Here is a 12,608-nt window from a genome sequence, read left to right on the forward strand (position 1 = left end):
GAACTGCAACAGCAGGGTGGGGACAAGTGCCACCTTGCCCCACCCCAAGACACTGCAGGGCCCAAGCCCGACCTTGACCTTCCTTGCTCCTGTGCCCTTGTGTCTGCTGGGAGTGAAGGGTGATGGAGGTATGTGGGCCTCCCCTGCCCAGTTCACTGCTGCTTCATGGCGTTAGCTGGCTGAGAATGGGCTGCTGGGAAGCCCTCCGGAGGAGACAGGGAAGCAGTGGGAGGTAGGACTGCTTAGTGAGGCTCTAAGTCCCCAGCACATGCTTTGGTGTCCCATTGGACTTCACTTTAAAACTGTTAAGAATTTCAGGGACTCCTGGATGGCTCAGCCAGTTAAGCGTTCAGCTCTTGATTCCAGCTCAGGCCAAGATCTCATGGTTCATAAGATTGAGCGCAGAGACTGTGTGGGATTCTTTCTCTCCTTCTCTCTCTAAATAAATAAACTTAAAAAAAAAAAAAAAACTATTGAGGATTACAAACAGGGGCCACAAAGCATTAAACCCCTAGCACAGACACTTCTGAGTATGGGGCCGTAAACTACTGGTTGCATACTGATTAAGGTGGTCCTGCCTCTAAGAAATTATCCCTGGCCGGGCCCCAAAATTGAGCTAATCCCCCCTTTCTGTGCTCTCTGCTTACCCCATATTTGTATTTCTCACTGAATTTTAGTAAATTATGTTAATATTATCTATTTATATGTATGCTTTACAAAATATTTTGTAAAGTTCATAAAGTAAAGGAATTTATCTATAAATATCTGTGTGTATATATATATATATATTTTTTTTTTAATTTCTAGTTTCATTATTAAAGCCACTTCTCAATAGGCCTTTGATATATGTTTAAATGGCCTGACAAATGCACTAACTGGCTGAGCTGGACCCACCAACACCACCACTGCCACGGCCACCTCCCTCGCATCCCAGCCAGGACAGTCCAGCAGTGGATCACACCTGATCCAGTTTTACATCCGAACCGCTGTGGCCACTGCCACCACCACTGACTGGGGAGTTTCCAGGCAGCTCTTTCCGACAAGGAGAGATCACCATGTCTGACGGGTGTCAGACGGCACCCGTCTTCCCCAGGGCAGCTGGGGAAGGCTGAGTAACACAGCTGGAAAGGTGGGAAAGTTAACACCCTGAGCAGGAAGATTTCAGCAGTAAAAGGCAAAAGACAGAAAGGAGTCCGCAAATATTTGTCTCTCATTCCTTCCCTTAATGGAGTGTTCTGAAATGCGGTCATTTTATTTGGCCTCTTGGCAAATGTCCTACACGACTGGGCAACCAGTGCTTTTTCTGAAGCCATGGCCAGCTTGGCAATCCTCCTCCTTGTGGTATCTCTCCTTCCTTCTTTGCCTCTCTTCCCTTTTCCCCATTAGTCTTGCTTCCCTGTGACTGTACCGCAGTAAAACATTAGCACAAAAGCTGTCCCCTCAGACTGTCTTTGAGAAACCTGGCCTGAGATAACGGGAATAAACGTGGGGTAGGAATAATGGATGACAGGCTATGGCATCAGAATTACTAATATCCTCACTTGTGGTTGACTGGGATAAGGTGGGGGTTTACAGGGAGTCTTGGGATATCAAGTGGCCACTGCAATTGATTATATGACAGTGGGATAATTACAGAATGTTTATGGTGGTTGACTACTTATGAGGCACTGAAATCCTTGACAGGTTCAGGACAGCTAATAGTCATTTTAAGGCATTCTTTGAAAGCCATCAATGGCTCTAAGGCAGGTGGTAAGAGCAGATCATGAATACATCCAGCAAGACCAGAGAAGCATCCACGGGAGTAGATCTTGAAGGTGTTAGACCAGGAGAGTGAATATAAGACTAAACAGGAGAGAATATGTTGAAATGGACAACTTGCTCATAACTTGGAATTTAATGTCTAGCAAACCTTAGTTATGTCCTAATAAAATGTAATGTCTACCAGGCCTAACAGTTAGCTGGGATTACACTTTAAAGCCTGGATTCACAACGGCTAAATCGAGGTAGAATTGTTAGAACGTACTTGGCAGAGTAATGAGGAAGGGCTAGAAGTCTCACGAAAAAAAGAGAATTTTAGAATAAAGAAAGACATGCAATCCCACTACTTGAGTACATTCTCCAGACGGGCCCAGGGGACACTCCCTTCACTAAGAAATGCACCGCTGATAGGGGTGCCAGCATCACTGAGAAACCCACTGTTGGCTGCCTTCTTCAGGCAAAAGTTGACCATGTAAGATCCTGGCATAGCACTGTGCTTCTTAATATCAGCAGAGATACTGAAATTCTGGAAAGGCAGAAGCCAGGTGGATATAATCACCACAGTAAGCAGTAAGGCCAGAAAGGCAATCAAGATGACTTGGCAAAGTAAACTAGATTACAGCTAATTGATGATGGTTTTCCAAAGGAAACTTAGACAACCACCTGAAGCAATGGTTGTTGAAATGTAGGACACCACTTCTTGTAGTACAGTGTAAGACTATAAATTAAGCAGCTTAGTATCACCCAGAAACTTGTTTGAAATGAAAATTCTCAAGCCCCACTCCAGATCTACCAGTGCAGAAATTCTGGTGATGTGGCCCAACAATCTATATTTGAACTAGCCCTTTAAGTGATTGGATTGCTTGCTAAAGTTTGAAAGCCATTGCACTAGGGTTTTGCTTCATTTATATAAGCAGAAGGAACTGAAAACTGATAAACATAAAATGCTGATGTTAGACATTATGATGGACAGCTGGATTTCCAGTTACTAGACCTATGTCAGTTCACAGATCGAGAGCCCACTGAAGGGAAAGCTGGGTCCCCACAATACCACCACAAGCATGGCAAATATTTCTCTAGCCTTTCCTCAAATTTGCCAGAGTGTGCACTGAAGGAAACGGAATGCCCAGACTTCTTGAGGATACTTAGAATGAAGTCACAGCTGACACTGATATTAGGGAACCCACCCTACCACCATCATCTTCCAATAAAAATGACACCTACTAGATTCCAGAATGTAAATAGTGTTTGAGCTCAAATCCATCTAATTGTGAATCCAATAGGTCCAGGGATGCACTGTTGCATTTCTCTACTCTCTGAATGCCTAATAGGACTAGATACACTTAGAATTTGGACCGTGGTTTTCTGACCTGTGACCTAAGGAACATTATGATAAAAATGTTGTAATGCATCTTCCCATCCAGCCAAGAGAGTAAATCAGAAGCAAAATCATCTCCCAGGAGGAACTGCAGAAATAATTACCAACAAAGCGATTCATGGGTAGTGATTCTCATAAAATATCTAGTCATTTCACCTATCTAGCCTCTGCAAAAAAAAATCATATGGCTCATGATGGACACCAGTGGATTACTATAAACTTAAAGTGGTATCCTCAATTAGTGTCTGTGCTAGATAGAAATTTTATTGGAAAAAAATCAACTTACCTCTGGCACTTCATTTGTCGCTATTATTTTGAATGCTTTATTCCTTTTAAAAAAATGTTTATTTATTTATTTTGAGAGAGAGAACAAGAAGGGGAGGGGCATAGAGGCACGCATGGAGAGCAAGCATCCCAAGCTCCACACTGACAGCATGAAGCCCGAGATGGGGCTTAAACCCATGAACCATGAGATCATGACCTGAACTGAAATCAAGAGTTGGACACTCAACTGACTTAGTCATCCATGTGCCCCTTGAATGGTTAGTCCTGATTCTCATCAATAGAGAGGATCAGAAGCACCTCAATGTTACATTGCAAGGACAATAGTAAATCTTCACAGTCTTGCTCTAGGTCTGTGTTAAGTTTCCTATTGTTGTGGTCCATTCTGTAGTGATCTCAATCATCTTGGTATTCCACAGCACGACATGCTAGTCTTCTGTATAGACTGACATTTTACTCATTGGACCAAATAAGGTGAATGGGTCACGTAATTTGCATGCCCTAATAAAACACATATGTCGAGACCAGGCTTTAAGTTCTAATTATTAAGGGCCTGCAACATCAGTGACATTTTTAGGGGTCCAGTGATCTGGAACATGAATGGACACAGTCTTTAAAGTAAAGCCTAAGAGCCTAAACGTGGTACACCAAGTAACTTTACAACTGGGAGCTGTTTGTCCATCATGAGCTTAGTATTAACAGAAACACTCCCCCTCCAAAAAAAGGCTGAGAGGTATAGGGACAAAGCATTGTCTAAAGGAAATAGATTTAGGAAAAGACTCGTGTAGTCCAGAAGATGAAAAAAATATGACTTGCTGGGCAAGACCATATCACCTCTGTTGCACTAGTGCCACTTCCCCAGCTCACATTTGAGGCCTCATAGGAAATTCCCTATAACCAACTGAGGAGAAAGAAAGATCTTGAATCCAATTCCAAAACAGTTGGGTGAGCCATAGTGGGGTTCTATAGAAATGGATCACTGCAACAATAAAATCTCACTTAGGAGTGACTGAAAGAATAGGCATAGCCACAAGGAGGCTCTCAACAACTCAGTAGATACGATGATTTACTTTTTGGGTGTTAGTGAGCTTTTCTCCCTGGTCAATCCACTGGTTACACAATGGGCTAAGGAACAACGTGGCTATTTCAGATGGCCTCAGTGTCAGGCTCAGATCCTATATATATATATATATATATATATATATATATATATATATATCCAGAAGAAGGGCTTCAGGAACCAAGGTGGAGAACAAGGATAAGCCCCTCTCACTATCTTTCTCAATGATCCAGGTGCAAAATTTGAACTTTCTGTTATTGTTGGTGTTGTTCCTACAACCTTATACCTGCTGAATTAGAGACCCTGATTCCAAGAGGAGCACTGCTTCCTAGAAAACATATTAAATGTTTCACTGAACTGGAAATCAAACCACTCTGAGTTCCTCATGCTAATGGATAAGCAAGGAAATGATTACTGTATGGACTGATTTAATTGACCTTAACTGTTACAAGAAGCTAGGGCTGTTGCTATAAAATAAGGCAAATACAAGTACATCTGGACTACAGGACTCACTGGGGCGTCACCTCTTGATGATTCTGTGCCCAGTGACAGTTGTAAATGGACACTCACAGCAACTATTATCTGATCAAAGGAAAACAACCAAAGGTTCAACCTGTCAGACAAGCAACCTAGAGCAGCTGAAATGCTAACTGAAGGTGAGAGAAACTATAATGGATGACAAGGGAGGGAGCTGAAAGTTTAGATGAAAATCAGGGGCACCTAGGTGGCTCAGTTAGTTAAGTGGCCAACTTCAGCTCAGATCATGAGCTAGTGGTTTCTCAGTGACAGCTTTATGCTGACAGCTCACAGCCTGGACCCTGCTTCAGATTCTGTGTCTTCCTCTCTCTCTGCCCCTCCCACATTCACACTCTGTCTCTCTCTAAATAAATAAATAAATATTTAAAAAAGTAAATAAAGTTTATGTGAAAATCAAAAGACCTCAGAATAGCCAACTCAGTATGGAAGAAGAATAACACTAGCAAGGTTGTGGAGCAATGAGAACTCTCCTTCATTGCTGCTGGGAATGCAAAATAGTACAGCCACTTGTGAAGACATTTTGGAAGTTTCTTAGAAAACTAAACATACTCTTATATCATAGGATCTAGTAATCATGCTCCTTGGCATTTACCAAAATGAATTGAAAACCTATATCTATACAAAAACCTACACACAAGTATTTATAACAAATTTAATCATAATTGCTAAAACTTGGAAGCAACTAAGATGTCCTTCAGTAGGTGAATCAATAAACTATGGTGCATCCAGACAATGGAATACTTTCAGCACTAAAAAGAAATGAACAGTCATACTCTGAAAAGACATGAAAGAAATTTAAATGCATATTACTAAGTGAAAGAAGCCAGTATGAACATGCTATATGATTCCAAATATATGACATTATGAAAAAAGTAAAACTAATGGAGATAGTAAACAGATCACGGTTTCCAAGGTTTGTTGCGGGTAGGAATGAATAGGCAGCGCACAAAGGATTTTTAGGGCATTGAAAATATTCTGTATGACACTACAATGGTGCATACGTATCATTATACATTCATCAAAACTCACAGACTCTATAATACCAAGCGTGAGCTCTAATGTAAACTATGAATTCTGGGTGACGATGTGCCAATATGGGTTATAAATTATAATAAATGTGACATTAGTAGTGGAGGATGCTGCATGTATGGGGGGGAGGGATAGAGAGTATATGGGAACCCTCTGTCCTCCTACTCAATTTTGCTATGAATTTAAAACTGCTTTTAGGGGCGCCTGGGTGGCTTAGTCGATTAAGCGTCCGACTTCAGCTCAGGTCATCATCTCACGGTTGGTGGGTTCGAGTTCTGTGTCGGGCTCTGTGCTGACAGCCAGCTCAGAGCCTGGAGTCTGCTTCAGATTCTGTGTCTCCCTCTGTCTCTGACCCTCCCCTGCTCATGCTGGCTCTCTCTCTCTCTCTCTCGCAGAAATAAATTTTAAGACGATTAAAAAAAAACTGCTTTCAAAAACAGTCCATTACTTTTTTAAAGTGTGATGTTCATGGGTATCATATGTACACCAATATAACTTTTAATTCTTTCCTTCTATTTTCAACTACCATGTGTAATAAGTTTCCACTTGTTTGGACATTCAGAACAAAACCAGTAGATCATGTCTCTGCATTTCCACCAGTTTGTGACTCCCTAAAGACAAGTCCCTATTATAATACTAGCACCCAGATGACTGCCTAGCCCAGAGTAGATGTTAACTGCTTATTAAAGGCATAAGGAAAAGCAATGGTGTATAGGGGAAAGAAAAGCAAAGTAGGAGTGGCAGTAACCTTACTTGGCTATTTCCTACCCTCCATGACCTTGGGCAAATCACATGCTCATTGAGATTCATTTTCAGTATCTATAAAATGGAGATAACCTCTACTTTTTGTGAAATTGCTGAAAGGACCAAATGAGATGCATCACCTATAAAAGTCTTTTTAAGTTGAAGAATACTTTAAAAACATCAGTTACTCTTACTCATGATAAATGACTAAACAGACACTATATTAAAAGGGAAAGAAAAGGAAGGAAGGGCTGGATGGAAATAGGAAAGTGAGAAAGTTAAAGGAAAACAAAGATAAACTCAGTTATCACTATTCAAACTACTTGGAACAAGGTTCTGTACCTCTTCCTCCTTCCATGCACAGGACAAACAGATACCAGGCACATCCTTTCTTTCACATTTGTCTCATGTTCTCTTATTCATCAATTTTTCAAATGTTTACCAAATGCAAATAGGTACCAGGCGTAGAGCTAGAAAAAGGGCACAAGGCACAATCACGGTGCTCAGAGAGGTCTAAGTCTAGTGGAAGAAACAGACATGTGAACAGATTTATACAGTGGAGTGGAATCGAAGCCTCCCACCCCGCCCCTGCACAACACTGGGTATTTCATAATGGGTTGGGTACAACTAGGAGAAAGGAGATGACAGAAAGCTCTTTATGGGAAAGGACCCTCCGGGACACATCTCGGAAAATGTAGCGAGCAAAGGAGGAAAGGGCATTCTAAGACAGGGGAGGCAAGGTGCTAGAAAGAGACAAGAGCACCAAATCAGAGAGGACCTTGTATGCAAGGCTATGGAAAATCATTTCATATATAATGGAGATCCTTTAAAGGGTTTTAAGATGGCTCGATCAGATTTATATTAAGAAACTTTACGTTCACCCTCTGTGGACATTACTATTGCTGGAGGCAACTCTCCCAACCACCTGTTGCTGCTCAGCCTTGGAACAGACCGTCTAGCCTCAAAGAAAAGAGACAGATGAGAAACTTTGACACTTCACAGGGCTTGCTCTAGTCAGACTGTGCAGAGACTGGAGGTGTCTTGCTAGTTCTCAAAAGAAAAAAATATTGGAAAACCTGTTAATATATTGCTTGAGATTTTACTTGCTATGTGATCTCATTGTGACTAAATGAGTCCCTGATCCAACCTCCAAACAAGTGAAATCCTAATCAGGAGTCCAATCTGAACACTGAACGCTGGTAGTAGAGTCAAGCATTATTGCTTCCTCTTCTTTATTAGCAGTCTCCACACAGTATCTTTGAAATTGCTTTCTCCTTTTTACCTAAGTCCTATCAGTAGAAGACTACTACTTGTGTGGGTAACAGATGCACATGGTGTCTGTGGGGTGGGTCTTATAACCCATCACTTGACACCAACCATTTATGTCACCACGAGATCACTTTGAAATAGGGTTGACCTCCAAATGTAAACTCTTGGCTTTTTTTAAAATAAGAATACCAATTCCATCAAACAAGGCAACTAAATTCTACCCCTTTGCAAATGAATTTCAACAACTTTACATCATGTCAGTTTCCTTTAAGATAAGAGTACTTGAAAAACAAGTCAAGGTCTAAGGATAGAACTTTGTGGGTTTCAAACCACCCCCAAGAAGACAAAAATATCTCAGGTTCATTAAGGAAATGAAATTGGGTCTCTCTCCCTTTCACCAGGACACATCTACCCCAACTAGATCTCAGTGTTTGTCCAAAGAGAAGAAGACCTTCAGCACTGGGGATAAATTCAGAATTGGGGACTGAGGGTCATCAGGACATGATTGCTTTTCTCCCCACTCAAGACCTCACAAAGCACAGCTTCAAGTAGTCTGATTTGCTGAACACAGCATCTTGCGTGCCCCCACCCCCAGTGCAGGATTTGGGAAGGATTATTTTTAAACTAGCAATAGCAACACAAAATGCAAGAAACTCATTACATTTGATTTCTTTTCAAGTTACCTTATAAATATGGTCTTTAAAGGCATAATGAAAACACTCAGAGACATAAATTCCTGCTTCAACCTATCCCCTGTAGAAGCTATCTTCTGCTGCGAAGAGATGAAAAGGAAAATATTTCTGAATGCTCTGGGCCCCTTACTCAGCAGTCATGTATGAGCTGCAGTTGAAAAAATACAACTCACCAAGTGTTTAAAAATCTGCTTTAATCATATTTCCATGAATTCCAAGAAGAACATCATTGCAGTTGATATTACAAAAAAGCAGAGAGGGACATCTGGACATGCAATAAAAAATGGATTCACAGTGAAAATAACGTACGTTGGTACTAAAATATAGTTACGTGGCTCCATGAAGGGAAAAGGTTTCTTCTAATTACCTATTTACTTGGATTTTATTATGAGAAAAATGTTTTTTTGCTTGACAGCTTTGGGGATGTTTTCAATCTGTGCTACTATTATTGTTAGCATCTGACAGAAGTCCCTCACTCTGAAAGCCATTATTTGCAGTCTATAATTTAATCAGAAAATTCAAAAGTACAACAAATAGCTTGGCAACTGTGTTCTTGTTACATACAAAGCCATTAGCAAAAATATGTAACAAAATTTATGTAAAACAAACAATTTTGTCTATATACAGAAGTCTCTTGCTCCTCATACCCTCCCAGCCTACTCTAAAATGAGAGGGGATGGGGTGGGGGTAACAGCTACCAATCTCCTTTGGACTCTTACTCTGCCTGGGGTAGAGAAATCTTAAAAGGTAGGGTAACTATTTCAATCTTTTAGCTGAGTTATCAAATGCGTTTGGGCTTCTCAACTAAGGAGGAAAACTAGGAATGAGGACAATGGCTTTCAAATAAAGAACGTATCCCTTTGTCCTTTGCAAAGTTTCTTAATGAACTCAACAATTAGAGAGTAAAACTGACTACGTTTGTGACTGTGATCTGAGGACATAGAGTAAAGGGGGTGGTAGAGAAACACACGCACATCATAACCCAAGCTGCTGCGAAGTTTCACATCTAGGGCATGCACATATTTCATACCGAGAGCATTTACACTTCGGAGAAGAGAGATCATATGCACGTGGGAAATGTCACCCCACTCTATGTACAAACGCATAAACAGGAAGAACATGTGGAGTCAAAGGGAGACCAAAACACGAGTTTAAAAATACATTTTCAAATCATTTCAAAGCCTAGACCATATTTACTGAAAACTCTGACAATCTACAGAATACCTTGTAAACATCGAAAATGCAGCTTTATGTAATTCACAGTCTCAAAAGAAAGTAAATTTCTGGTTTATCATCATTGTTTGGCTCGGTCTGCAAGACAGAACTATCCGAACAAAACTGGTCGACGTAGCCAGGGCGCGAGGCTGCACACGCCCCTTCGGGGATTCCGCGGCCCTCTGGGGCCCCAGCTTTGGTGCTCCTCAGGTAGCCTGCGATGTAGGAGCCGGTGGAGTGCCGGTTGCCGGCGGGCAGGGGCGCTGACGGTTTGTTCCGAAGAACCACTCCTCCCACGTGGCTGGGGTTTACCCCCTTTTGCTTGTTGGCTTCCTGCTTTTCCTTGGCGCGGCTGGCAATATTGCGCACTCTGCTCTGACTTCTGGATGACAGCTTTCTGACCAGCGCCCTGGGGAACTGGCTGGCATCCTGCTCTGAACAGAGCACCTGACAGCCCTCTTCCTGGTCAAAGGACACAAGCTTCCGCAGCTGCGCGGTCAGGGCGTCTGTAGGCTCTAAGGACTTTGTCTTCGCGGTCACACCCTTCTTGTCTCGGGTGCCGGTTGTAACAAAGCTCTTACTGATACACTGGTACTTGCTTTCGAAGTTGCAGGCGATGTCCTCCGACGTTAGGTCCCCCAGACTTTTGGATTTGCAAGGACTGGGCAACTTCAGAGCAGGCAGAGGAGGATGTGTGGGCTGCTTGGGTGCGGGGGCATGCGTGTCTTCATCACTAGACAGGGGCACACAGGTATGGGTCATTTTTGCATCGGAATTTGAGCAGGTGTTATGCGTAAAACCAGCACCCTGAGAGGCTAGACAGGAAATACTTTGATTTTTGACATCTTGAATGCTGTTGGATATTTCAGAGACAGAAGGGTGGAGAGTCTCTTTACAGTAGCCGTTTCGCAAACCTCTTTGAAAATGTTCCACCACGTCCTGACTGTACTTCAGCTTTAAAGGGGAATCAAGGTGACTTGTGTCCTCTCTTCTATATTCATAGGCTGTTGTAGACAGGTTCTCTGAGTCCCCATCCATTTCCACGAGGCTGCTCTCTCCAGAATTTAAACAGAGAGTGGCATCGGCTAGTGCTTCTTCCAGCGTCAGGTCTGGGGAAGTGGCAGAGCTGTGGTTCTTTTGCATTTCCCAGTCTTTTCCATTGTTGGGACTTTCTGGTAACCAGCAGTAAGAAGTATTAGAGGACCCAGGCAGGCTGTTTTCCACAGCCCCCATCTTGGCCTTCCCAGAAAGGCTGTCATCTGGCTTGGTTTTAGAGACAGGAGTGCAGGTAGATTCGCAAACCGTGTGCGACGAGTGTTTGGAGGTCTCGGGACTTAAGAATGTAGTCGGCTCAGGAGATGAGCACAGGAAGGAGGACTTGGGTTTTCCCGTGGAAAAGTCAGGCCTAAAAGGCATTTTTCCATCCAAGGGGGGCAAGGGAGAAGGACTTGACATCGCACCGACGCTGTGGAGATGAGAAACTACTGTGAGGTTTGCCTCCTCAGTGGTCTCCGCACATTGGCCGATCAGTGCCGAGATGGAACTGCCAGGCTCACTCTCATTTGTCAGAGTGACATTGTCAATAAGATGGGAAAGGTCACTCTCCTGCAGAATGGCAGTGGAATGTGAGTCAGGTATGTCAGAACAGAGCGTAGAGACGTCTGACAAAGAAAAGGAGGTCGCGGCCTGGCCCTTACCCCACTGACCTTCCAAGCTCTTAATCTCCAAAGTGCTCTGAGAAAAAATGCTTCCTGACAACGTGCTTTTCTCTCGCACACAGCCCCCAGCATTCCCATTTTCCTTGGTGTTCACACCACACAGACCTTGTGTTGGAGTAACGGCAGGATCGAGAGCCAAATGCTGCCTCGGGGAGAGGGACTGGCTGGGGCACTGGCGTTCCCGGCAATCGCCTGACACGTTTGATTTGGCTCTCCCACCCTCAGGACCTGGCACTCCCCACCGTTCTCCCGTGATTGCCATGTTGGCAACAGAAGTGGTGGAGTTCCCTTGGCTGATGTCTTTGTGGAGGAGAGCGCAAGAGGAAGAGGACAACTTTCTGTCGAAATTTGGAAAATGTTGGTCTTTGATACTTGCCTTCCCTTGTCTTCCATCCTTATCTTCTGCTGAATGAAACAAAGAACATTTTAGGTAACATGCGTCGCTTTTCGTAGGCCCTGCCAACACTCACGTTTGTCTTCAGACAGACAAATGGAGAATGTAGATCTGTTACATTGTGACAGAATATAGTTATGGATTGCAGAGGTTTGTAACAGAGTGTCTGTGTGATGAATAAATGGTAAACTATATTTACAGGAATTTCACTGAAGCTTCCCTTTGAGTATCTATTACATCAGCTAAGGATGTAATATTCATTGTCAAAAAAAAATGTCAATGAGTTACCATACTTTTACAGTGACGATTACCTTAAGTTGTTTCCTATTCAGATTTGTACTACACAGAAGCATGGCAATAAAAATAGAACAAGACAGTTCTGTTAAACAAAGTGCTGTGGTACCTGCAAGCAAGATACTATAAGCTTTCAAAGTTACACATGTATTAGTAAAAATCACAAATCATATTATTTTAAAAAACATCTTGGCAAAAGAACTAATTTAATCAGGTCCTGAAGCAGATTGGAAGGTGC

The 12,608-nt window shown here is 42.6% G+C and overlaps 1 protein-coding gene across 1 annotated transcript in view; it reads right to left on the minus strand.

Annotated features, from left to right (window-relative positions):
* Positions 1-8,926: 8,926 nt before the first annotated feature.
* PLCH1 (phospholipase C eta 1) overlaps positions 8,927-12,608 on the minus strand; it is a 206,143-nt gene continuing 202,461 nt past the window's right edge. Inside the window, exon 24 of the mRNA XM_039236058.1 lies at positions 8,927-12,087. Coding sequence (XP_039091989.1) covers positions 10,007-12,087 — 2,081 coding nt within the window. The 3' untranslated portion in view covers positions 8,927-10,006. The remainder of the gene's footprint in view (positions 12,088-12,608) is intronic.

This window comes from Hyaena hyaena, unplaced genomic scaffold, assembly GCF_003009895.1.
Source record: "Hyaena hyaena isolate Hyena2069 unplaced genomic scaffold, ASM300989v1 scaffold_105, whole genome shotgun sequence".
NCBI classification, from domain to species: domain Eukaryota; kingdom Metazoa; phylum Chordata; class Mammalia; order Carnivora; family Hyaenidae; genus Hyaena; species Hyaena hyaena.